The 26,406-nt window shown below is 45.2% G+C and overlaps 1 protein-coding gene and 1 pseudogene across 3 annotated transcripts in view; both read right to left on the minus strand.

The window, feature by feature from the left end:
* Window positions 1-2,001: 2,001 nt before the first annotated feature.
* The window catches only part of LOC147883326 (histone-lysine N-methyltransferase CLF-like), a 60,939-nt gene continuing 36,534 nt past the window's right edge, over window positions 2,002-26,406 (minus strand). For all 3 annotated transcript variants that reach the window (XM_087399295.1, XM_087399293.1, XM_087399294.1), the window contains 2 exons: window positions 2,420-2,497; window positions 2,002-2,318 (listed from right to left, as the gene is read on the minus strand). In XM_087399295.1, the coding sequence (XP_087255421.1) occupies window positions 2,127-2,318; window positions 2,420-2,497 (270 nt within the window). In that variant the 3' untranslated portion in view covers window positions 2,002-2,126. The remainder of the gene's footprint in view (window positions 2,319-2,419; window positions 2,498-26,406) is intronic.
* LOC147883327 (uncharacterized) lies at window positions 9,486-11,466 on the minus strand (annotated as a pseudogene).

Raw genomic sequence — 26,406 nt, forward strand, 5'->3', positions numbered from 1 at the left:
CTAGGACGTCATGTTATCACGAATGATTCACAGTAAGTCGTCGGTTCCTCATCACATTATTCAAGCCAAGTTTGGCTAACCCTCACTTGTAACATTCCAGGTCATCACATATCTATATCACGTATACAACTTATAACATTCCAGATCATCACGTATCTATATCGTGCTAGGGGGTATGGGGACGCCTCAGGATGACGCAAATTGCCATGGCTAGAATTGTCCTCTAGGGCCTCGACAGCTGAGATCGACCACAGATGTTGGTACGCACACATGCAAGTTGTTCGAGAGATTGGGGCTCCACATGGGTAGACTACCCCCTTCTATCACAACATTGATGTGCCATTTCTCCCACTTAGGTATCATGAGGTTAATCAGATACTCGAGGACCTCTTGCAACTATACACATTCCGAAGCTGATTGGAAGCAAGAACCAAGATCACGATCTACGTATTTTTAACGAGGGTTTTAATGATCCTCTTGGATATACCCAGATTCACCTCGCCCATTCATTGAGGATCTCTATTAGGTAGTTCCGAGTTTCTTCACACCGATTTCGCATTCAGAGTGGACGAGCTGATGGAGTACCTAGAGAGCGTCGCATATGCACTCTGTGTGAGCTACAGGAGATTGAGTCAGAGGAGCATTTCATCTTCAAGTGTCTAGTATACTACGAAATCTGAGGTCACTTTTATTACCTCTTCAGAGACAACTTCGAGCTACTTTCCTACTTCCTCACTAGACCAAAGATACTTGGTTGCCTTCATCCATGAGGCAATTAGACATCCAGAGCGCTTACTCAGGTCACAAAGACAAGGGCGAGATGCATTGGCAGACTCTTGTCAAAGCATATCAACCATCACGTGGATCTACGACACGCAAGACCTGACTCCAATGATGCGTCATACTCGGAAAAGGATGGACAAACTAAGTACACTTGGAGACATCCCTTCCATGTTCAAGGTAGGGGTACAACCGTCTGGGATCACCGTAGCCTTGGTCCGCCGACACAGAGCTTCTACCAAGAGACCACACCGAGTAGCACCCACAAATAGTTAACAACACTATATCTCTAACTTTATGCTACCACTGTCTAATCGGGCATTGGGTCCTTCATGATATTGCGTTGCATTTTGATTTGTATTCTAGTGACATATGATGTTAGTGATTATGAGGACGGCCATACTGATATGGACATAATGTTTTGGCTTTGTATTGAGGTTCTTATGACTATGTAGCAACTATGTAGCATGTAGCATATAGTGTGGGTGTTGATGCTCGTTTAGTAGCTCCACCCTTTCAGCTTGTTTGTATACGGTTTCTCAGTCTCAAAGACCCATGTCTTCTGAAAACTCTAACAAACGTTCTCTCTCTCTCTCTCTCTCTATGAGTGTACAAGACCACTATTAGTTAATAGCGGTCACCAGCCCCATATATCCTAAAGGGTCTCAAGCAGACTTTCACACAATCATTTCATATCATCTCACCAGCCCCATATATCCTAAAGGGTCTCAAGCAGACTTTCACACAATCATATCATATCATCTCTCTCTCTCTCTCTCTCACACACACACACACACACACAAGAAAGGAAAACAATTTAAATCGCTGCATACAAAGTAGCTTTGTCAATAAGATACAACGCTGTTTTTCTTTGCATTTGCGAAGACACATAAATCAGCCTTTTTTTGACCACTTCAGACGAGAATATCTCAATGATCCTACTTGGTGTCAAGCAATGTAGATCTGCTTCTGCACATAACCTCTTGCCACACATACATGCACGAATGCTTCAAATGTTTTTTAAAAACTATCAAACTTCCAATAAAGAAGAAAATTTAAGTGAACCTACAATATTTTTAAAGAAATGCAGAGGTGAACATCAAAAGCTTGCAGCAAAGTGACACGTTTCAGCAGTTCAGAAAGAAGCAGGTTTGCCCCCACATCCTAGCATCTTCTATTAACAAGTATACATCCCACATGAGCCAGTTGCACAACTCAATGGATGAGCAAATGCTTTTGTAAAAATAAAAGCAGTCAGGGCCATTCAGGCCAGTACACCAGCACTAGACTAGGCTCTTCACACTAGCCTGGATCATGTTCACTAATATTACAAATACACACATGGTTCAAGCCACCTTCTGAGCACGTCCACCAGTGGAACAAGGTTCTTCTCTCTTGGAGTTCGAACCCTCTGGCTTCCTTGCCCAAACAGGGGCCCGATCAGGTTCATATCTGTAGTCATAGAAGAGTTCCTCTCCAGCAGAAATGCGATCCTTGGCAAATATGCCTACACGGTGATCTCCTGCCACCATAATCACCTGGAAAAAAGGTTTCACCATTAAGTATATAGAGTAATTCTTAATCCAGATAATCCAGACTTTCATGAATCAACAATTCTTTCCAAGTAAAAATTACTGACCTTAGCATAACAATTTGGATTCGGTGAGTGATTTGCAAACTTCAACTTGTCACCCTTCCGATATGCATCCAGTACATACTGTAATATCACATTAAGAACAAAGTTATTTCTCTAAATTTCTTCATCGGGAACACACATAGAATGAATGATGAACACTTTGTTATCACACTTAGATCGTGCTAACCAAGTCCATATTATGGCTCTTCAAACAAGATACAAAAATTTGTATTCTGACTTGCATACAGGCACAGTTTCAATCAAGGAGAGGTTTTGTGAATGAGATAGCATGACAGATGCATTAAATAGCAAGGAGTGCATTGGTTAATATGAAATGAGGTACAAAGAATGGTAGAGTTGCGAGTTTCAAAGAAATTCATGAAAGTAAATTTGACTAACCGAATCGCACAAGCAATGCCCACCAACAAACCAAAAAAGTTGGGACAGTCTTTGCCATCCAGCATTGGCATTGCCATCTCCATAATGGAGCTATACTTGCATTGCTACCCCATTCTAAGAACGACTAAGACCTGTAATAAGATGATGTTTGATCCCCTTGAGCTGTAGGACAGGCAATGCTCAGGTAGTGCTTGCTATGGATCCTTGACCTCCCTGCAGCTGTGAAGGCAGCCTGAACTGAGGCACAAGTCTCCTCCGTAATCCCACCTTCTTTTGCTGCTGTGAGGGCTCCTTGTATGCTGCAGTCAACCATTTCCCTTGCTGCACCAATTAGACTTTTGGATGGTACCTTGAAGCAGGCTGGACCGCTCACACAACTCACTCAATGAATGGATTAACTGAGACGCCCTTAAAGGGCTCCCTTTTATAGGCCCCAAAGGAACCCTAATATACCCAACTGGATTCAGCTGACCCCTTAGTCTGTAAAACATTTGACTGACCCACCTGGCCACGTGGCAGCCCTGACCTATTGTGGGTTATTTCCAGGCTTCCAGGCCTTTGCCACATTTGACTGACCTGCCTGGCCACGTGGCAGCCTGCCACCGGCCCAGGCTTGTCCTGACCTATTGCGGGTTAGGCCTTTGCCTCAGATCTTCTCCTTCTGTTCCGCCTCCACGCTGGACCTGTTCCAGCTCTCCTGCCCCTGGTTCAGCCTCTTTCCAGACACCCTTACAGCATGTCCGTACTGTTCTTGCTGGTTCCCAGACTCCAGGCGACCTGTTTCAGTCCTGCCCAGACCTCCATACCTGCAATACTGCTCCGTACTGCTCTTGCTTGCCCTCTCTGTTCTGTACAGAACCTGTCCACCAAAGCTCCACAAACAGCCAGGTATGATCTCTGGGTGCTGCCCGCATGGCATTTCATGTGCTGTCCATGTGGCAGCCGTGTTTTCTGCTTTGTATTCTTTGTGTGCTTGCTGCCCACATGGCAGCCCATGTGCTGCCCATGTGGCAGCCTTGCTTTCCCTGTCAAATTTGTCCATGTGGCAGGCTCACTCACTGCCCACATGGCATCTAACATGCCCTGGTGCACCTCCCCCATGCTCCCCTCATTTGAGGGCTCACAGATGACCATTCCAACAGCTCATGGGGTATAAAAGGATAAGATCTTATAGTCTTAGTAGACCATCCTTGGAAACTAAGCTATCTCCCGCACCCAGCACTTCTTTCAGTTGGTTGACATGAAAGACGGATTGTACCTTAACACGATCAGATAATTGCAACTTGTAAGCTGTATCATTAATCTTTTTGAGTAAATATGGGTCACGACTCACAAAACCATACCGGTTCTCATTACTCAAGTCCTTAGGCATTCTCAAATAAATCCATGGCCTTTCAAGAGAACTCAAGGCAAGAGTTTCTGATTAGCATAAAATTGTGCTCTATCCTGAGCACTCTTTATGTTTTCCCTTGCTAACAACATACCTTGTTGATGTTGCCAGCGATCAATGCACCTCCTACCTTGATATTTGTAAGCCAACTACCCACAGGATCTGTACTTAAGAGGAATGTGTTAGCAATATCATCTTGTCTAGGGTAAACCTTGTGGGGGGGCCACCCTCCTAAGGTAAGAGCATCTCGTAGTGGTGTGCCACTTGGCACTATTGCATGTGGAGATGGGCGTGGCCAAGTGCTGAAAGGATCAAGTCGGTGTCGTGATTGTCTCTTCCCATGCTTTTGGGACGCATGAGAGTTGCTCTTGTGCTCCTTGGAGAGCTACGACCTCCGGAAAAAGGAAACCGCAGCTTTGATAGGCCGGTCTTAGCTGGTGGCGATGTGGAAGCTCGAAGGTAAGTCAATGTGGACATCTACATAAGCATGGATGCAAGTGATCGTGGTGCTTGCTGTGTGCAAAATCTCTAGAACGGCTTCATCTCCTTCACGGTTTTATCATCACGGCATGTGTGGTCTCTATATCCTAAACGTGTGTCAGCTTCATAGTCTTATATACAATTGTGTGACCTTTGTGGTTGAGAGATAGTGTCTTGGTTTGTATTTTGTTGTTGTGAGCTGCAACAAGCCTGGTCGGGCTGAGCAGATCTCTGTTGTCCCAAAGAGTTTCCGCTCATTCTAATATAGTTGCCACCTGTATATTGTTTGTCCTCATATTGTTTCGGTTATCATATGTGAAAGTTTAATACCAACAAGTGGTATCAAAGCAAAGGTCTATAGGGTTTGTGGTCGATGCTCTTGAGGAACCAAATTAAAGTGTAAGAGTACGTAGAAGGTCTCTAGGTTTGAGCTTGTCAAGATTCGTAAGGCATTCAAAAGACCTCGCAGTCTTAGGAAGAGAATTCTACACCTCGACATCTTAGCACTTATGTGTGGTCAGCTTGTCGAATAATTCCAAGTCATGGATGCTATTTCCAAAAGCACAAAGTCAGGTTTAGCTGAGATCTTGGTTGTAAAATTCGATGGAAGGAATTTTCCTTCCTGGCAGCTGTTTGTTTGACTCCTCCTTATGGCAAAAGGTCTTTGGGGTGTAGTATCTAGATCAGAGAAAAAGCCTGCAAATAATCAAGGGTTAGAAAAGAAAGATGCAAGCATGGAATTTGAAGAATGAGAAAGCTCTAGGACTCTTAGGTCGAGCACTTAGAGAGGAGTTTTTCCATCATATCAATATCTCGAAGACAGCTGCACAGAACTGGAGTATGTTGGAGACTCTCTTTGGCTGGAGAGTCAAGAATTCAAAAGTAACGCTCAAACAGGAGCTCTTTGCTCTTCAGATGGGTGAAGGAGACAGTCTCGCAACTCATTTAAATCGCATGCAATTAGTTGTCAAGCAATAACGAGATTGTGATTGTGTTACGTGTGAATTCTGATGAACTCACCTTTCATGATGTTGGTGCCATTCTTTTAAGGCAAGAGAGGAGATTAGAGATGAGTTCTACAGGTACAGCATAGCAAGCCTTTGCAATTAAAGGTAAACGTAAAGCCGAGGATAATGGGAAGCGAATTATGCAAGCATGCAGCTACTGTGAGCGTGACGATCACGAGGAGAAGATGTGCTACAAGAAAGCATTTGATGATAATGCAAGTAGTAGCTCCAAGGCATACGTGATCGAAGGCACTGAACCAAAAGAGCATATTGCAGAACTGGTACACGAGAAAGACATCCCAATTATAACTTGGATGAAGATTATGCCTTCTAAAGCATAGTGTTAGCTGTGGCGATAGTTTTGGTTTTGGTATGGCACCTTTTTTTTGAGTTTTGGTGTGTTTTGCCCACTCGGTTTATGGGGGGTATTAGCAATATCATCTTGCCTAGGGTAAACCGTGTGGGGGGGTGAGTACCCTCCTAAGGCAAGAGCATCTCGTAGCGGTGTGCCACTTGGCACTATTGCTTGTGGAGATGGACGTGGCCAAGTGCTGAAAGGATCAAGTCGGTCGTATGTGTCTCTGCCCATGCTTTTGGGACGCATGAGAGTTGCCCTTGTTCTCCTTGGAGAGCTGCGACCTCTGGCAAAAGGAAACCGCAGCTTGTGATAGGCTGGTCTTAGCTAGTCGCGAGGTGGAAGCTCGAAGGTGAGTCAATGTGGACACCTACATAAGTATGGATGCAAGTGATCGTGGTGAATGCTCTGTGCGCAATCTCTAGAACGGCTTCATCTCCTTCACGGTTTCATCATCATGGCCTGTCGGGTCTCTATATCCTGACTATGTGTCAGCTTCAGAGTCTTATACACAATTGTGTGACCTTTGTGGTTGAGAGGTAGTGTCTTGAGTCGTTGTGAGCTGCAACAGGTGTGTCGGGCTGAGCAGACGAGTCGAGTATTTGTATCTTTGTTGTCCCAGAGAGTTTGCGCTCATTCTGATATAGCCGCCACCTTTATATTGCTTGTCCTCGTATTGTTTCAGTTATCATATGTGAAAGTTTGATACCAACAGAATGGACTCTCCTTGGTAGCAGAGTGCATTGCGCTATTGTAAGTAAGAAAACTCTACTCATGGAGAAGACAGTTCCCAATCAAACTCTCTCTTGGGAAGATACGCCCTCAACATATATTCCATAGTTTGACTTTTTCTCATCAACTTCCGGATGGTCAATTGAGCTCATGCTCAGCTGCATATCCAATTTCTTGGATGCCACTTACTAAAAATGCCCAATGAAAGTACCATCTCTATCACTTACAATTCCAGTAGGTAGTAAACCATAAGAACTAAACAACATCTCAACAAATAGATAAGCAAGTGGTGTTGCTGAAATTCTCTCATGTAGGAATGAATCTACACATCTTAGCAAGTCAGCTAACTGCTACCCAAATTGCATCATTCCCACAAGAAGCTGACAACAATAACCACAAAATCCATGGAAATACTCTCCCATTTCTCTCTTTTTCTAGCGAAAAAGAGACTTCTATTAAGTATGAAAGAACCTCCAAGAGCAAAGGTCAATAGAGAAGTACATCATGCAAGGCATGAGAAAATAAAAGCAAATCCAAATCAAGCTCCTAAAACAACCAAGGTTGAGGCTGATAGTGCCACCGCAACATTGTGAGGGCTTCAGAGAAGAATGGGGAGTCCCTCAAGAAAATATTCCTCTTGGTAGAGGCTGCTCGTGAAGACCCCTGCGTGGTCCCCCAACTGGCTACCAACGTGTGTTGAATATAATCATTAGCAGAGAGGCAACAAGAACATGTTGAATCAGCCCCAAACTTTAACCTCCACTGGTTCATGGCAATCCCTCCATGAATAGAAAGCCAAAAGAAAAGAGTGATTTTTATATTCCTGAGGGATTTCTATAGTCCCTTCCAAAAGGACTTGCAGCAAAAATCTGAAAATTCTTCCAATGAGGAACTTTGGTAGGCTTCCATACTTAAGGTTGAGCTGAAACCTCCTAGCATTACTAACAATGTATCAAAAGAAGGGAAGGCTCTTCTCTCGGTGCCCTGCATCAATCCATTCACACTCTCTGGGGTCCCATTGCAAATACTTTATGGGAACACCTCCATAGATCCAAAGCCTCCATGAGCCCAAGAGGATGCGACCTAGGTTAGAATCTAGGTACCATCCTAACTCCGGAAAATATTGTTCCACATGACCTACAACCCTGACAGGCTGAAATGCAATATACATAAGAATATCATCCGCAGATCTAGATAACCTGCCCCCAAAGTGAACATCAAAGACCAAGGCATCCCTGCCTAGACCTCGTAGTCCCGCGACCTAAAGTGGGATCCCTGGTCTCATAAAGGCATGTCCCTAGAGCGAAACATGCTACTTGAAAGAACCCAATCCAAGGGTATGGCATCAATCTACTGGATTATCCTTGCATTTCCTCTGAGGTGATTTACTAACTAGAACATGCAATCATCTGGAAGGCACCTGAAAATCCTCCAAGAGCCTATAAAGGAAGCAAGACCTCTCTCCCAAGAAGACCACTGCATAGAGTGAGAGGTACCTAATAGTCTACCATGCTCGCCAAGTATACTATCATTCCACATGACTAGCTGTCTATCAATCTCTTCCCGAGATGAAGAGGGGAGGAGACTCTCCAAAGAGTACTCCTGAAGCTAACCCAAGCTTTCAGAATAGCAGCCATAAGAGGAAAGGAAGGAGCTCTTAGAGGGATTCAGTAAAGATCCATGTGGTACTATCTTCCTACTTGGGTAGGATAAGAGTTTCCGAAGCAACCCTGGCTCTGGTATCTGCTGAACAATCTAGACCACTCCAATAAAACTCCTTATCGGTCTTTTGAGCTGAGTGGTACAGTCCCTAGAATGGCACCAAGAAGAACAAATAAACGAAGCCGTGGCCAGCAATAACTGGTTGACCACCATTACCATAAAAGCAAGGTCAAGTTTGGCTAAGCTCGAAACCTTTTGACACTCTCCGACACAAGGGCGAATCATTGCGATGGAGATATGCCCACCGGCCTGGCAGCCCGTGTATCTGACAGAGACCCTCCTCTCAATCCAAGTAAAACCCATGTCCACCCCTAGGCTGGAGTGTCCTCATCACTAAATCCAAAAGCCATTAAACTTATTCCAATTAACGTGTGCACCTGCTGCAACCATAGTTAGGGGAAACGAAAACGGGAAAACGGGGAACGGAAACGAAAACGGAAACGTTTCGGGATTTCTGGGAGGGCTGAAACGGGGAAACGCCACGTCAGCAAGGGAGGTTTAGAAAAGGGAGTTTGGAGATGAGAACACACACATTTAGAATGCTACAGCCTACAGCCTACCTGTAACTTAAAAGTTAAAATATAGTGCATAATACTTACCACATGGCACAATGTCACTTAGAAGTTAGAACTTAGAAGTTAGGAGTTAGAACAAGTTACAAATTATAACTTAGAACTTGGAGCTTAGAAGTTAACTTAGCAGTGAGCAATACATAATACATATTACAAATATAAATGACAAATCTGAAATCAATGAGAAAAGCTGAAGATTGACAAGTTACAAAATGCCAAAGGCAATATAATATATGATTCATATATTATTATGTCTCATTGTCAAGAGTCAAGACTCAAGACTCAAGAGTCAAAAGTACAAAATTCAGATTCCCAAAAGCCTAGGCTCTAAGCCTTAAGGCCAACCGCTACATCACTGATGATATGATCAAAATCCATAATGTAGATTCTCGAATCTAGATAGCTCAGCTGCTCAAGAGTCCTCCTCCTCCTCCTTCTCCTCCTCCACTGCCATCTCCTCATCGTCGTCGTCGTCGTCGTCATCATCCTCCCCCTCCTCCTCATCATCAGTGAGGATGTCATCAGGCTTATGAAAACCAATGAACTTGTCATGAGTGTACTCTTGTCTCATCCTGTTAAGCAAACGCAAGTTTGCATTAACAAAGACAAGATCGTTCGCCTTCTGTGCTTTGAGACGGTTCCTCTTCTTTGTATGGATGTGGGCAAAGCTGCTCCACATGCGCTCACAAGAGGAGGAGCTACAACCCTGGCTGAGAATCCGAATGGCAAGCGCTTGCAGCTGTGGGGAATCAGCTCCATAATCCTCCCACCATGTAACAGACCCAACTCGAAATCTGAAATTTGAAAGATCATAAAATTCAGATATATGGCAAAGCTCATGAAATCTGAAAATTATGAATCATTAAATAGTAAAATTTAAGAATTTAAATGAGTTAGGATTACCTGTCATGCTGGGCATCTGGCCATCCAAATATGCCCTCCTTATTGCGGTAATTGGCGAGCTGGTCCTTCACTGTTCGGCGAGCCTCTGGCATTTGCACCATCTTCTGAAGAGTGAGGTTCCAACCACGGACCACCTTTGCATCACTTTGTTGTGCAGTTGCCTTGTGTTGAAACTCTGGGTCCAACACAAATGCAGCCGCATGAATGGGAGAGTAGTACTGATTCCACCTAGTCACAGCCAACTCCTCCAGCTCTTTCAACCTGTGGGGATCTTTCTCTAACACTCTGATATTTTCTATCATGCGATCCATCCCCTCATATACCTTGCCAATAAAAGGCATGTCTCCATCAACCTTTTTTAGCAACAAGACAATCGGCTTACACAAGTCATACAAGTGTGATGCATCAGCCCAAAAGTCATCGCTGCCTATGCACAAATCGTACACCAATATCCCAAGAGCCTGCTTTGAAGTGGGCCATGCATCCCACTGTGGGCTTGCCACAACCTACTTAAGAGCAGGTCTCATTTCAATGAGTCTGCGAAGCATCACATAATTGTATGCAAACCTTGTCTCTGCATACTTCAAAAGCTCCTTCCTTGCATAGGTGCGATACAAAGAGAGAGAAAAATGATGGCGTGTAATGAACCCAACTATCTCTCTTGCATTATCAATTACAATTTTTACCCAAGGTAATTTGCCAATGTCTTTCAACAAATTATTCAAACAATGGGCAACACAAGAACTCCATTGAATATGGGGGTACCTTTGTTCCAATAATGCACCTGCAGCCCTATTGGTATTTTCACCATCTGAAACCAACTGCACAACATTAGACGGGCCCACATACTCCACTGCATCTGCCCACATCTGCATCAAAACATTTGCTGTTTTTTGTTGTACTCCGCACTCTATGTAGTGTATGTACAAAGAAGATCCTCTGCAATATGCCAAAATACCCTCTAGTGATCGACTACGTACATCACTCCAACCATCTGCTACCAAAGTGACCCCATACTTATGCCATTTCTCCTTAACAGGCTGAATGGCCTCATTAACTGCCTTCACCTCATCCTCTAGAAGCTTTCCCCTCAATGCATCAAAAGTGGGAGGGGTGTATGTGGGCCCAAAGGCTGTAATTTCAGTCACCATCTCCTTGAAATAAGCAGACCGTGCCACATTGAAACTAATCCCATTCGAGTAAAAGAAACGGGCCACGGCTGCATCTACCTGTGCCTTCCTTTGTGGATGCCATGCAGTATAAAGAGTGCTTTGCCTTCGTGTAGGTGGGAGAGGTGAAGGAGATGCAATAGGAGTAGAACCTGTAGCTCCAAGAACATGTGCACTCCCAGAAGATGAAATTGTAGTAGCAGCAGCAGAGGGAAGAGGACTCCTTTTTGCAGTAGCCATATGAGCACCTGAAGTAGCTCCTCCACCAGTGGATGCAATAGTCCTAGCTTTCTTCGCGGAAGGAAATGCCTCGACCTCTCGTGCCAACCTTGCTTTCTCTTCCTCGGATATTTCAGTGCATATTGTGATCCCCTCTCCCTTGATGCCAAGAAGATGGGCCTTCACCCTATCAGGAATCCCACCTCTTTTCAATCCACAACACCTGCACATGAACTTGCGAGTGCCTCCTTTCTTGGAGTCGTAGCCACCCAGGAGATCGACTTGACTCCACCAAAAATCTGATTGGGTGAATTCTACCTCCAAATGAGACTCAGGGGTAGGGTGTCTTGAAGCCATGGAACTTTGGAAGCTTGTTGCTTGAAAGGGGGACTGAAACTGCAAAGAGAGCCAAGGGTTGAAACTTGAAAGAGAGGGCTGAAGCCTGAAACTTGAAAGTGGGGCCTGAAAGAGGAGGGAACAGAAGGCTGAAAGAGAGGGCTGAAAGAGGGGGCTGAAGGAGGGCTGAAGGAGGGCTGGAGGGGAGAAGATGATGATGGAGGGCTGAAGCAGGCTGCAAGAGAGAAAGGAGAGGAAAGGAGTGAATGGGGCTGAAGGAGGGCCCCTAAACCTTGAGGATGGATGGACTCTGGAGAGAGTATGAACTATGAGGCTGAAGGAGTGGAAGGAGGCAAAAATCGGAGGCAGAAAGGCAGAAAACGGGGCTGGCGGCGCATCTCGCAGGACATTGGAGACTTGGCAGCATCTGTTGTCTCAAACGCGGCGTTTCAGGTTGCTGAAACGCGTTTCAGGCTGGCTGAAACGTTTCAGCCAGCCGTTTCAGGGTCCCGAAATGTTTCGGGCCCTGAAACGCGTTTCAGGAAACGCCTCGTCTCTGAAACGGCGTTTCAGGCCTGGCTGGGCTCTGAAACGCGTTTCAGCGTAACTGTGGCTGCAACACAAAATAAATCCAAGGCTGCTCAAAAGGAAGTGAGATTAAGAAAAAATATTATCAAAAATGGTTCTTCCATGCATGAAGCCAATCTACATATCATGAATAAGATCAAGAAGAAAGGGCTACAAACGCAAATTGATTGCTTTGGCTAGAATCTTGTGAAAAGCTCCCAGCAAAGTGATGGGTCTTCATTGGGAGATGAAATTTCTACAAAGAAGAATAATACCCTCTGTAAGTGAATCAAGCATCGTACCAAAGTCTCGAAGCCATGTAGGGATGAGGTAACATGGTCCCCAATCATGTCCTAGAAAGCAATAACAAAAGAAGGTGTCAATCCACCTGAGCCCGATCATCTAAACTTATGAAGGGCAAGACATGCAATCCTGAATTCCGTATTGGTAAAAAGGAAAATCAAGTAAATTTGTCATATGGGGTTCACCAATACTCCATTACCATAGAAGCAAGGTCAAGTTTGGCTAAGCTCGAAACCTTTTGACACTCTCTGGCACAAGGGCGAATCATTGCGATGGAGATATGCCCACCGGCATGGCAGCCCGTGTATCTGACAGAGACCCTCCTCTCGATCCAAGTAAAACCCATGTCCACCCCTAGGTTGGAGTGTCCTCATCACTAAATCCAAAAGCCATTGGACTTATTCCAATACAAATCCAAGGCTGCTCTAAAGGAAGTGAGACTAAGAAAAAATATTATCAAAAATGGTTCTTCCATGCATGAAGCCAGTCTACATATCACGAATAAGATCAAGAAGAAAGGGCTACAAACGCAAATTGATTGCTTTGGCCAGAATCTTGTGAAAAGCTCCCAACAAAGTGATGGGTCTTCATTGGGAGATGAAATTTCTACAAAGAAGAATAATACCCTCTGTAAGTGAATCAAGCATCATACCAAAGTCCCAAAGCCCTATAGGGATGAGGTAACATGGTCCCCAATCATGTCCTAGAAAGCAATAACAAAAGAAGGTGTCAATCCATCATCTCAACTTGTGAAGGGCAAGACATGCAATCCTGAATTCCGTATTGGTAAAAAGGAAAATCAAGTAAATTTGTTATATGGGGTTCACCAATACTAGAATACTATGCCAAACCATAAGTTTGGCCCCATCTCTGGTAGGTGAGTCAGGATTTGTTGAAAGAAGGAATGCATAAAAATATGTAGCAATCTGACGGCATAGTCCATCAGAGCAAAAAAAGAGTTCTTGTGAAACATGCATGACGTCGGAGTGTGCAAAATCCCTGCACTCAAATAAGGTGATGAGGCAAAAGACACCCTCTTCCCTCGTGAAGGGAGCCTGGAAAGCAAAGGAAGAAGGGGGCTGCTCTGAGGAGGGGCCAGGACCTCGAAGAAGATCTATAGGAGAAGCATCATTGGTCTTAACCATGATTAGATCTAGTATAACGCCAGCCATGACCTGAGAAGGATTTGGAGATCACTATTCCCAACAGGATCAGCGACCGGATCGGGAACGCTAAAAGGTCCACTAGGGGTGGGGTCCGAAGTGGATGAGGGCCCCTCCTGATTTATATGTGGTGGAGATGCCAATCTCACTCTAGCTAGAACCCAACGAGGGCTAGCAACATGTATGGGACATGGAGCTGGTGCCGAACGATGAGGCGGTGCCAAAGGTGCACTCCGTCGAGTACAAGAGGGCGCCGCACAGGAAATTTTCTTATGTCTTTTCTTCTTCCTTGGGTTCTCACACTTTATGATCCTTTGGACATTCCTGAGCTGATCTACCCACTGTAGAAGAGCCGAATCGTGGTGCACAGGAAGAGCAGGAGCAGATTTATCTACAGCAGCCATTGCTATAAAACATGGAGTGTCCCTTATCCACTATCTTGTCATCCCAAGTACATCTGCTGCAGAGTTAGTGTTGGCCTTAAGCAAGCAACCTACCTCTAGTTTTTTTCCAACAGAAATAACCTCTTGAAATTCCAGAACAAAGGTATCCAAGGGCTTCATCCCCTTATCCAAATTGAGGAGGCTTCTGAAATTGTCAAAACATATGCAGCTAAATCAAGAATTCCTTTCTAAAACCTTTTGGAATTCTTGCCATGTACTGGGAGCTGCAGGCTTTGTTTTTAGATATTGCCGCGAGGAGAATGCTTTCACGTCAAACTGTAGTAGAGCGTAACTGGTCTGGATAATCACTGAGGGAGAAATGAGCTTCCCATCTGCTAACCACTCTACAGTCCTTTCCTTTCTGTCCCTGGAATACACCTCACGATTGAAAGGAGGATGACTCATAAACAAGGTCTAGGCCGCAAACTGTTTGGCCTGCTGTTGTAGTAACTAAACCACATGGGCTTGAGTTTTTAGCATTTGAACATGCATCTACTGGGGGCTGTTGCAATAGCTTAGAGCAGCCTGGTAATTACTTCTAGCTGCTCTATACCTTAAATGGTGGGCAAAGCAAGCAGTTGCTATTTGTTTTTCATCAACATATTACCGAAAGCAGGAAAGATTCAAAGGAGAAGAGAAGGATAAATACAGTATGTATCAGTCGATTGTTTGCAATGAAGTCTGCTTCTCCTTCATGCTTAGGCAGCAGGCCATTGTGTCAAGAAAAGTAGTTTGCAATCACTCATCTTCTCTCTCTTCTGTATTCTTTGTGCCTAAATTCTTATTCCCAAAGCGTCTTTAGTGGTTTGATAAATTCAATTCTTATTGTGTACTTAGGTTACCACATGTGACAAAAAATACTTTTGAAGGAATCTGCCATGGAAATCGTCGTGAGATATCTCAACAGAAGGCTGACAACCTTGTACCGCCTGCACAACCGGTACAGATGTCACAAATTGAGGCTATTGCTTTCAATGCTATGTATGAACAAATGCTGAGAGCAGTATGGGTTTCAAAATAGAGATTTGGCAGTTGTATACAGGCTGTGACAGCAAGATACCAATGCCAAAAGGATCAAATAGAGCTTCGGAACAGAGTAGGGGCAAAAAGAAGGCATAGAAGGGCTTGGAGAGGCAAAAAGAAGGCATAGAAGGGCTGAGATATGCCATGATAGCTGTCATGCCCAAGCAGGCTTGGAGAGGCAAAAAGAAGGCATAGAAGGGGCTGAGATATGCCATGATAGCTGTCATGCCCAAGCAGGGAGGTGGAAAAATCAACTCGCTAGCTAGAACAGAGGTGATAATAGTCGTGAGCACTCCAAAGATGGTGGTGGAGGATCGGGACAGCTACTGGTAAAAATAGAGATGGAGGTAGCACTCCATGCCAGTCACTTTAGTTGGCTTTTGCCAAAAGGAGAAGCTCCTAAATAAGATAGCTTTCCAAAAGTAAGACTTTTGTGCAAAGCATAGTTACCAAGGAACGGCATTCCGACATCCGGTACATCTGGAACGCCGTTCCAGGTAGCAGACCGGAACCGGAACGGCCCCGGAACATCAAAAAAAAAATTCCTTTTTGCTCTTTGAAAGTTTCAAATGGGTATTTTAGAGCTTGTATATGAAGTGTAAAGCTGTTAAATGTTAGTTTCTTTCATTTTCATAGTGCCCAAAAATGGCGTTTCTAGGCACCCGAAACGGTTCGCCGTTTCTGAAACCAGAAACGGCGTTTCGGACAGGCAAATTTTATTTTTATTTATTATTTATTTATTTTATTTTATTTATTTATTTATTTATTTTTGGTTTTGTGGTTTTGCAGTGCCTCTGGAATTTATCCAAGGAAACGTATATATAGAGCAGCAATGTAAGAGCTTGTAGACACCAATACTCAGCTATAGAAGCAAAAGTACCAACACACACACACACACACCTCAACCACCAAGTAAGAAGTTAGAATCCCATCGACGGGTAGGGCAGTTTTTTCTCTCCCTCTCCAACCTCTCCTCTTGCTCTCCTCTCATCCTACAACCCCCCTCTCAGCCCGCTGCCCCTCCTCCTTGCTCTCCTCTCTAGCATATCCTCCTTGCTCTCCTTAGCCCTTGCCCTCTCCTCTCCTCTCCTCTCCTCTCCTCCTTGCTCTCCTCTCCAACCTCTCCTCCTTGCTCTCCTCGGCCGTTGCCCTCTTCTCCTTGCTCTCCTCAGCCCTTTCCCTCTCCTCCCCTCCTTGTTGTCCTCTCAGGCCTTACTATATGACATATCTATTAATAATAATTACATATATAATATATTTTTTATTAACCTTAAAAACCAAAACTCCATTTTCACCGTTTCTTCTGGTGCCCGAAACTCTGAAACACCTGATCTTCATAACTAGCCACCTGATCTAGGCCACCTGATCTTCATAACTAGCCAGGGCAAACAACTGATCAGAGGGCTCTAGAAACCCTGGGGCAGTAACAAGGAAGTAGGCAAATTGATCTGGAGCAGATCCCAAGCAGTCAGGCAGTCGAAATCAGTAGCAACAGCCCTAAAGAGGTGAAAAACAGTAAAAACGATTTCCTCCTAGCCCCTCCTGAAAGGAGCAGTTTGGCACCCTGAACGCCTACAACAGGAATTTTGCCCAATTCTGGAGGCCTGGAGCAGCTCAAACAGGGACGAAATCTCTGAAAACGTCAAATCTGGTACCCCTGGAGTGGACTAGAAGCAGCGAAATCAGGTCTGGCAGCTGTGGAAGGTCTCTAACAGATACAATTCAGTAGATCCTTCAACCCAAAAGCAAATCCGCCTATCTAGAAGCTCCAATAAGCCTGAAAGAAGTGTGATTTGATAGGCACCAGGCCTGGGAGGCTTCCGAGAAGGGTGCGATTCAAATCTAGGGCTCTAGGAAGGCATGAATAGTAGGCATGCAGTAAAAACGATTCTCTCGTGAAGCTGGCTGCTCTGGGAAAGCTGGATGTCAACTGCCTTGGCCCCCACTCCAACTGATCCTGGAATAGCTACCTTTGCTTGCCTTGCAAGTCACCTGTGCCACATGTGGCCTTCAAGCCCAATTTAGCCAAAGGGATTTTTACCTAAAGTGTCCTTTGAACTGTTTTAATCAATTCGAGGTTAGAGTAGTCACAATAAATTCCTATAGCTTAGAAATTCACATCGCCGTGACAGTCTCATACTCTTATCTTTGGAAGTTTGTCTATTGGATGAATGGGAGAGGAGCAAGTAGTTCTAATGATCTTTTTTTGTCCAATACAAGTAGCATTTCACTTCTTGGGGCTCCACAGGGAGTATAGAGCCATCCTCCCCTTCATTGGATGACCTTTTGCAAGCATTTCTGTTTTTAGTCTTATGAAGATCTCATCTACAAAGATTGACTGCAGATGACATTTTGTTGCCACCAAATATCTACTATAGTATATTCAACAAGAGTTTAACAAAGGAAATAAAAGGAAAGACTGCACATGCCGCCTACTTAAGTAAAAAGCCCTCTGTCAAGTACTTAAAGGTTTACAGTTCTAAGTGCGATGTGCATCTTTAATGAATGGAGGACGAATCTTGGTGTAGAAAGTCAAGAGTCCATTTTCATCGTGTACAATGTGGAGTCAAAGGGATACCACTCTACAATCTAACCACCAAGAAACTTGTCAACTGAAATCCGCAAGGACATCGTGTCCTAAGAGCATGTATTCAAGAGACAGTCCAAATGGTACCTACAAAGCCCTTCAAGAGTCAAGTGCTTCAATTGAGGATCCAAAAACCAATACAGATATTCTTCTAGAGGTTGCCTTTCAGCCTGTCAGGATTGCTGGTTTTGTGGACCACGGAGCGGGCTTGCAGAGGTACTTAGACCCCAACCCTCTGCTCTTGGCCTTGGGATCTTGGAGGTTATGGTTATATGGAGGTGCACCTATCAGGTGCTTGCAGTGGGACCCAGGAGAGTGGGAGTGGATAGATCATGGGCACCGAGAGAGGGGGATTCCCTTCTTTCGTTTCACGGTTGGTAATGCCAGGAGATTTCAGCTGAGCAGTAGAGGTTGGATTCCCTCCAGAGCCCCCCATTGGAATAGCTTCTTCATCACCGCAGATTTACGTAGGAATTTCTGGAGGAGGCTCTGAAAATCCCTCAGAAATAGAAAGATCACTCTTTTCTTTTGGCTTTCTATTCATGGAGGGATTGCAGTGAACCTGTGGAGATCACGATTTGGGGCTGATCCCACTTGCCCTCGTTATCATTCTGCAGAGGAGTCAGTGCGACATTGCCTTTGGGACTGCAATCAAGCGAGAATTGTTTGGAAAGGAGTTGCTCAGATACTCAGCATTTTTCATACTTCCCCTTTCTTCATGACTTGGGGCTTAGCCGCATGGTTATCCCTTACTGGGCTCCAGGTGTTTTATGAAGCTGAGCCTTCTTCTTGGGCACTCTCGATCTGCCGACAGGAGATAGAGCCCTACTCTCTCCAGGATGTACCACATACTCCTTTCAGAGCTTCACATGTTTCAGTGGACACCTCTTGGGAGATTTTGGCTAGCATTTCCTCTTGGCACATTTGGAGAGCCAGATGCACAGAGGCCTTGGATGACACCCAGACACACCCATCACAGGTGTTCACTAGTATTTGGAGTGACACGGTTCACACTTTGATAGCCATATGGGCTAGCATGCAGGGCCCTTCACGGGCAGCCTCTTCTAAGAGGACTGTATTTATTCGAGTTTGGAGGGGTTTTTTTTTCTCGGAAGTTGCTACCGGATTGAGATGGTGCTATCAGCCCCAATCCTTCATTTTGGCTCTTGAGCTTTTCATGCATTGCATGGTGTATCTCGCATTCCCGTATGGAGCTTGCTCTAACGGTTTTCTTTAATACTTAATAGAAGTCTCTTTTTTGAAAACAAAAAAAACCAATACAGATGCTCTTGAAGGCTAAGGATCCAAGTATCCGGCCACACATGGTTACTGATTCCTGAAAGCTTCTCAACATTGGACCAAAGTAATAGTTCCCAGTATGCACATTAAAGGGGAGGATGGGGGGCCGCTTACTTATGCTCCACGCTTAGTTACTCTTCATTATAGGCTTAGTTGCTCACTTGTAAGAGCCCCATATGGCAAGAAGCCATGAGCATGGTAGCAGACGTGAAGATGAGATGCAAATGCATCACGAGGCATGGGATGAGCTGTATGTTGCGGATAGCTCTTGTCTGTCCAGGATAGCTCCAGGCTGTCCACAGGGTGAGGATATGGCAAACAGCCACATACACCTCACCTGAGATGAAAATGTGGCATATGGGTAACATGGCATTCACACACAACCTATAGGAGTGGCAGACAGCCACGAGATGCAGCATCAGATGATGTGGCAGTAGCCACATGTTGGGGTAAAGGCACATTGCCACCCTTTTGTTAAAGTTATGACACCTATGACTGTCTTAAGACAGTCATAGGGTGAAAGCCTAATCCTAATAAAACCTATGAGTTTGTGGTGTGGCTCAACACTTCACACCCACACTTTTGTGTCTCCCCCTCTCTCTCTCTGTCTTCATCGTTCCACTCCCTCTACCTTTTCCCTCACAACTGGTATCAGAGCCTCTACCTCTCCCACTCCACTCCGGTCTACCCCTCCCTCTACCCCTTCCTCTCCCCTCGGGCATCGCACCCTACAGAGCAGGGCAGCGCACGGGCAGAGCAGGGCAGCGCGCGGGCAGAGCAGGGCAACGCCGGGCAGAGCGACGCAGCGCGCGCAGGCAGAACAGGGCAACGCGGGGCAGCTCGCACTTGCAACAGCAGCAGCTAGCTGCTGCTAGCTGCTACCCACTACCAAGCGGGCGCAGCCAGCGCGCAGCGCCGGCACGCACCCAAGCTGCACACGGGCAGCTGTACAGGAGTGACCTGTACAGCCACCCGTACCGACTATACGGAATCCGTACAAGCCGTCGTACGGCTGTACGGTTGCGTGGCCAGCAAGGACGCCGCCGTACTGTACGAACGCCGCGTCAGGGAGGTACATGTCAGAAATTTTTTCTTGGGATTTGTGCCCTCACAGGTACAGGGTACAGCAGGTACCCTGCGCAGGTACAGCAGGTATAGGAGGCACATTTTCTTTTGGGCGGAAGAAGGAAAAGAGAGAGCACTCTGCTCTTCATTTCCGGTTGTTCAGTTCTCAAAACTGTGTGTTGAAGGTACAGCAAGTACCCTCGTGTCCCTCGTGCTTGAGGTGACTAGTGCCACAGTGTGTGGTGGTTGCACAGTTATCTTGTTTCGGGAAGGTCAAATGCCTTGATTTTGCAGAGGGCTTTTATGCTTTTGCTGAGTGCAAATCTCAGCTTTCGGGTGACAATTTCAAAGGGCTTTTGCCTGGAAGTTTATGCAATGTATGCCTTGAGGCAGTGTGCAGCCAGGGTGCTCACATTGGTCTTGTTTCCGCAGTGTATTCAGTGACATTTCTTGCAGGTCACATTCTGTGTACGACACCTTGAAAAATCTCAGTTGAGCCACGCTTGGCCAAGGTGCATCGAGTTTACTCGGTCCCTAACTGTCCATCGTTGACAGTGCTCAAAAGATTTTCTCTTCAGTGTTTGTACGTTGGGATCTATGTTGTTACTGTGTACACAGGGCCGTTTATGCATTACATTGTCAGGTGAAAGTGCCAGGAGAGCGCTGTATTTTGTATGCTACCTCAGTGTTGAGGTGTTTTTCACTTGGTACAGGTGTCAAATCAAGGGGCTTTTGCCCAGATTTTGCTTGTGAGCACTTGAGTTACTGTTTGAGACCTTCAGATGCCTTTTATCCCCTTGGCAGAAGGGTGATTGCTTGGGATTTGTCCCATTCTTTGTTGCAGGTTTGTGATAGGCTGAGGTGTTTGGAGCCTTTTTTCAGTGAACAAAACAGTGTATGACAAGTGGTTTATGCATATAAAATCAGTGCAATACCTCATCTGAGGTGGGAGAAGTGTCCAGGACAGCAGTGTTTTGTGCTTCGTCAGCTGATGATGCACTGATAAAGCACTTGTGGAACAGCTGCAGCATTCTGAAGTTACTGTTTTATGCCTATTTGAGCACGGTACAGTGTGTCAGAAGGTACAGTGATTGGAGGGAAAATTTTCTGTTTTGCTGCAGATTTTTTTTACAGTAAAAACAGCACTATTGTGAGTGCTCCTGGCTCTTGATAGAGCAGGTTTTCTGAGAAATCAGAATTTTATTTAGTCATTTTTTGACTTACAGGGAGCCAGGTACTTTCCTTATCTGATATGGCATCAGAGGAAAGTGAATCTTCAATTCTGAACATAAAGAAATTGGAAGGGGCACACAATTATGCATTATGGGCAGAACAGTGTTTGAATGTACTTCTGCTAAAGAAGATTTCTAAGCCCATAAGGGTGAAGGGTGTCAAGCCATCTGGGATGTCAGATGATGAGTGGGAGGAGCTTGATTTGTCTGCTAGGGCTGCTATCATGCTTACTCTCAGTGATTCTCTTGTGTTCAATGTTCAGGCTGAAAAGACCTCTTATGGCCTATGGCAGAGGCTAGAAGAGTTGTATGCCCAAAAGAGTTCAGCCAGTAAGGTTTATTGGTTGAAAAAGCTTGTAGACCTTCGCATGAAGGAAGGTACAGCTATGACCTCACACTTGAGTGAGTTCAATGCCATCTTTACACAGCTTATTGCACAGGGATTGAACCTTGATGAGGAGTTCAAGGCTACTTTCTTGTTGTGTACCCTCCCTGAGAGTTGGGACACTTTCAAGACCACCCTGTCTAATTCAAATGTCACTCTTATGTATGCTGATGTGGAGAGCTCTCTCCTTATGGAGGAGATGAGCAGGAAGAATAATATGGGCAGCAAGTCTTCCAATGCTTTGCAGGTACAGGAAAGAGGTAGGACTCAGCAGAAGGGGAGATCTGCTAGAAAGTCCAAATCCCGCAGTCAGTCCCGTGGCAAAAAGGATATTGAATGCTTTTACTGTGGCAAGAAGGGACATGTGAAGTCTAAGTGCTTCAAGTTTATACGGGATCCGAAAGCCAAGAAGGCTGAGACAAAGGATGCAGGCAGTGGAAGCAAAGGCAAGGCCAAGGCAGATGACTTGGATGCAGTAAATGTTGTAGCAGAGGACAGTGAAAGTGACAGACATGATGTTTTATGCTCTTCTGCTGTAATTGCACATACATTGGTTATTGATGGTCATGACATGCACACCTGGCTCTTGGATTCAGGTGCTTCTTTTCATGTTACTCCTCATAGAGAGTGGTTTACTTCCTACACAGGTACCCATGGAGTTGTTCACCTTGGGAACAACTATGCATGTCAGATTGCAGAAATTGGCAATATACAGATAGTATTCCCTGATGGACGCACATTTATGCTTGATGGTGTTCGTCATGTGCCGCAAATCAAGAAAAATCTGATTAGCACTGGCTTGTTGGATGACAGTGGTTACCACACCACATTTGGGGATTCCAAATGGGTGATTACTGATGGCCAGGTTGTAGTGGCTGAGGGTTATAAGAGTGATACCTTGTACCCTCTTTATGTTTCCAGTGTAGGTAATCATGTTGTTGCCATAGCCGAGCTGCCAAAGGTCTCATTGTGGCATAGCCGGTTGGGACACATGTCCGTTAAAGGAATGCAAGAACTGTCACGTTTGGGTTATCTGCCGTCTCTTTCATTTTCAGATTTGCCTACTTGTGATCATTGCATATTTGGCAAGCATTCTATGACTCCTCATAAGAGGAGAACTCCCCAAAATAGAGCACCGCTTGATCTAGTGCACACTAATTTGTGTGAGATGCCACAGCTATCACTAGGGGGTGCAAAGTATTTCATTACTTTTATTGATGATGCCACACGCAAAGTGTGGGTCTATTTCTTGAAGCATAAAAGCGATGCCTTAGATGCTTTCAAGAAGTTTGTCGCTCAGGTTGAGAATCGGACAGGTCGCAGGCTGAAATGCCTCAGATCCGATAATGGGGGTGAGTATGTGTCACATGCTTTTGTACAGTTTTGCGAAGCTAAGGGCATTAAACAAGAACTCACAGCCCCTCATAATGCATCTCAAAATGGTGTGAGTGAGCGGATGAATCGAACTATTCAGGAGAAGGTTCGATGTATGTTGTCTTATGCTGCATTACCCCATGGCTTTTGGGCAGAAGCCGTGCAAACAGCAGTTCACATAATTAACAGGTCGCCGAACAAGGCTTTGGAGTTGAAAGTGCTAGAAGAGGTGTGGTCTGGCAAGCCACCTTCATATAAGCACTTACGTGTGTTTGGCTGCAAGTGCTTTGCTCATGTACGCAAAGAACTGCGCACCAAACTGGAGCCAAAGTCTTTCAAATGCATCTTTATGGGTTATGGTGACGAAGGTGAAATGGGGTACAGGTTATGGGATCCCGTCAAACGGAAGATTATACGCAGCAATGATGTCATCTTTAAAGAGGATAGTGTACACAAAGAACCCGTGCAACCTGTGGAATACAGGAGGGTTGTTTATGATGATGCCGGACAGCAAAGAATGCCCATTAATATGCAGCAGCAGGCTGCTGTAGATAACCCTGTTCAAGAGGGTATACAGGCTGAAAATCAGCCAGACAATTTTGCCAATGATGCACCACTGGATATGCCAGCAAATGGGGCTGTAGAACAGCCAAATATGGTGGTACAGCCACCCGTCATGCATGACGAACAGGCTAGACAGCAGCCTAATCCGGAACATTTTGTTAGGAGGAGCACCCGTGTACAACAGCCTCCTGACAGGTTTGTTCCAGGAGCCAATAATGTGGCTGATTTTATCATGCTGACAGATTGTGGTGAGCCTTCCAGCTTCAAGGAAGCTATGGGAAGAACAGAGAAAAGGAAGTGGGAGAAAGCCATGCAGTCAGAAATGGACTCCCTACTTCAAAATGATACATGGGACTTGGTGCAGCTACCTGCAGGCAAAAAGGTTTTGCCATGCAAGTGGGTTTACAAAGTCAAAGTGGATTCAAATGCTTTACCGAGGTATAAGGCCAGATTGGTTGCCAAGGGATTTAAGCAGGAGAAGGGCATTGACTTTGATGAGATCTTTTCCCCTGTCGTCAAGATGACTACTTTGAGAGCAGTGTTAGCTCTTGTTGCTCATGAGGACATGGAGTTATGTCAGATGGATGTGAAGACTGCTTTTCTTCACGGAGATCTCCATGATGAGATCTACATGAGTCAGCCAGAGGGATATGCTGTTAAAGGGAAAGAGCAGCTTGTGTGTAAGCTCAAGAGGAGCTTGTATGGACTCAAGCAGGCGCCAAGAGAATGGTACAAGAAGTTTGATGCCTTCATGCAGTCCCAAGGGTATCATAAGTGTGAAACCGATCATTGCTTGTACACCAAACGGGCAAAGGATGGCAGTTTGATGCTACTCATTCTATATGTGGATGACATGCTGATTGCCAGCAAATCTCAGCAGGAGATTAGTGCTTTGAAGAAACAACTGCATAAGTCTTTTGATATGAAAGACTTGGGTGATGCAAACCATATTCTTGGCATGCGGATTATTCGTGACACGTCCAAGGGACTTTTGTTTCTGTCACAGAAGGAGTACATTGACAAAGTACTGCAGAGGTTTAAAATGGAGGGGGGGAAGTCTATTAGTACCCCGTTGCCTCCACATTTAAAACTCAGCAGTAAGGACAGCCCCAGATCAAATGATGATAAGGCTGAAATGGCCAAGGTTCCGTATGCATCTGCAGTTGGTTCTTTGATGTATGCCATGGTTGCCACTCGTCTGGATATTGCTTTTGCAGTGGGAGTCATCAGCAGGTATATGGCAAATCCAGGCAAGCGGCACTGGGAAGCAGTGAAAGGTGTCTTGAGGTATCTCAAGGGTACCAAAGACTTGTGCATATGCTATGGTAGGCAGGATGCATTGGTGCATGGTTTTACAGATTCAGACTATGCAGGGAATGCAGATAACCGGAAGTCTACTACCGGTTATATTTTCACATTTGCAGGAGGTGCTATATCATGGGTGTCTCGGTTACAGAAATGCGTTGCACTGTCAACCACTGAAGCTGAATATGTTGCAGCCACTGAGGCTTGCAAGGAAGCAATATGGCTTACTCGGCTGGTGGGAGATTTGGGCATTACAGGAGATATGCCAGTTTTGCATTGTCATAGTCAGAGTGCTATCATGTTGGCAAAGAATCCGGTCTTTCATCAAAAGACCAAGCACATAGATGTGAAATATCATTTCATCAGGGAGGTACTGGAAGACAAGCGACTTGAGCTTGTGAAGGTGCATACTGATGATAATCCTGCAGATTTGCTCACTAAGAGCTTGCCTACAGAGCGGTTTGCACATTGCCGCCACATCATGGGATTAGGATGAGACCATTCTTATTTTATGGTCTTGTATACAGTAACTGTATATTGCTGTAATTTTTATTCTTTTCTCCCCTTTAGGCACATTGGCCTTTAGGTGGGAGGTTGTTGGGGTAAAGGCACATTGCCACCCTTTTGTTAAAGTTATGACACCTATGACTGTCTTAAGACAGTCATAGGATGAAAGCCTAATCCTAATAAAACCTATGAGTTTGTGGTGTGGCTCAACACTTCACACCCACACTTTTGTGTCTCCCCCTCTCTCTCTCTGTCTTCATCGTTCCACTCCCTCTACCTTTTCCCTCACACCACATGTGGATGAACAGCCACATGGCAGTATGGCGTTAGGTGGGCAAGGCAACAGTATGGCAGCAGATCGGCAGCAGCAGGCACCTGGTCCAAGGTTGCCCCACACTGGCCTGGACGGGTCCAGGGTTAGCCCCAAGTAGGCCTACAGATCAGTATACCTAATAGGCTGGTCAGGCCGGCCTTGTTGACCCTATGTGAGTGAGGGTTTCACCCTTGCTCACCACAGTTGCAGATTTCACTCCTTCAGTTCCTAAAGAGTGCAACAGCATCAGGCCTCGTGCATACTAACACATTTTTTTTTCACCTTGTCTTTTGAGTTGTGCAGGGAAGGCTACTGAGATCCAATAGAGGAGAGCATGGTTTCAAGATCTTGTACATGTGGTGGAGCTTCAGTTTTCAGCCTGTCTGGGCTGTGTTTATATAGAACTACATAGCAATCGGTCAGCTCTAAGGCCAATATCATTGCCTTCTTCACTTTATGGCATGTCCATACACCATCTTCCCCTATACCAATACATTACGCCTAACACACCAGAAGATCCATCAGATCATCGAAGACAACCTATGGCAGATGTACATTTAGAGGACAAGGGCTACC

This window comes from Dipteris shenzhenensis, chromosome 28, assembly GCF_047967505.1.
Source record: "Dipteris shenzhenensis isolate YYH24624 ecotype China chromosome 28, Dip_SZ_1.0, whole genome shotgun sequence".
Taxonomy (NCBI): domain Eukaryota; kingdom Viridiplantae; phylum Streptophyta; class Polypodiopsida; order Gleicheniales; family Dipteridaceae; genus Dipteris; species Dipteris shenzhenensis.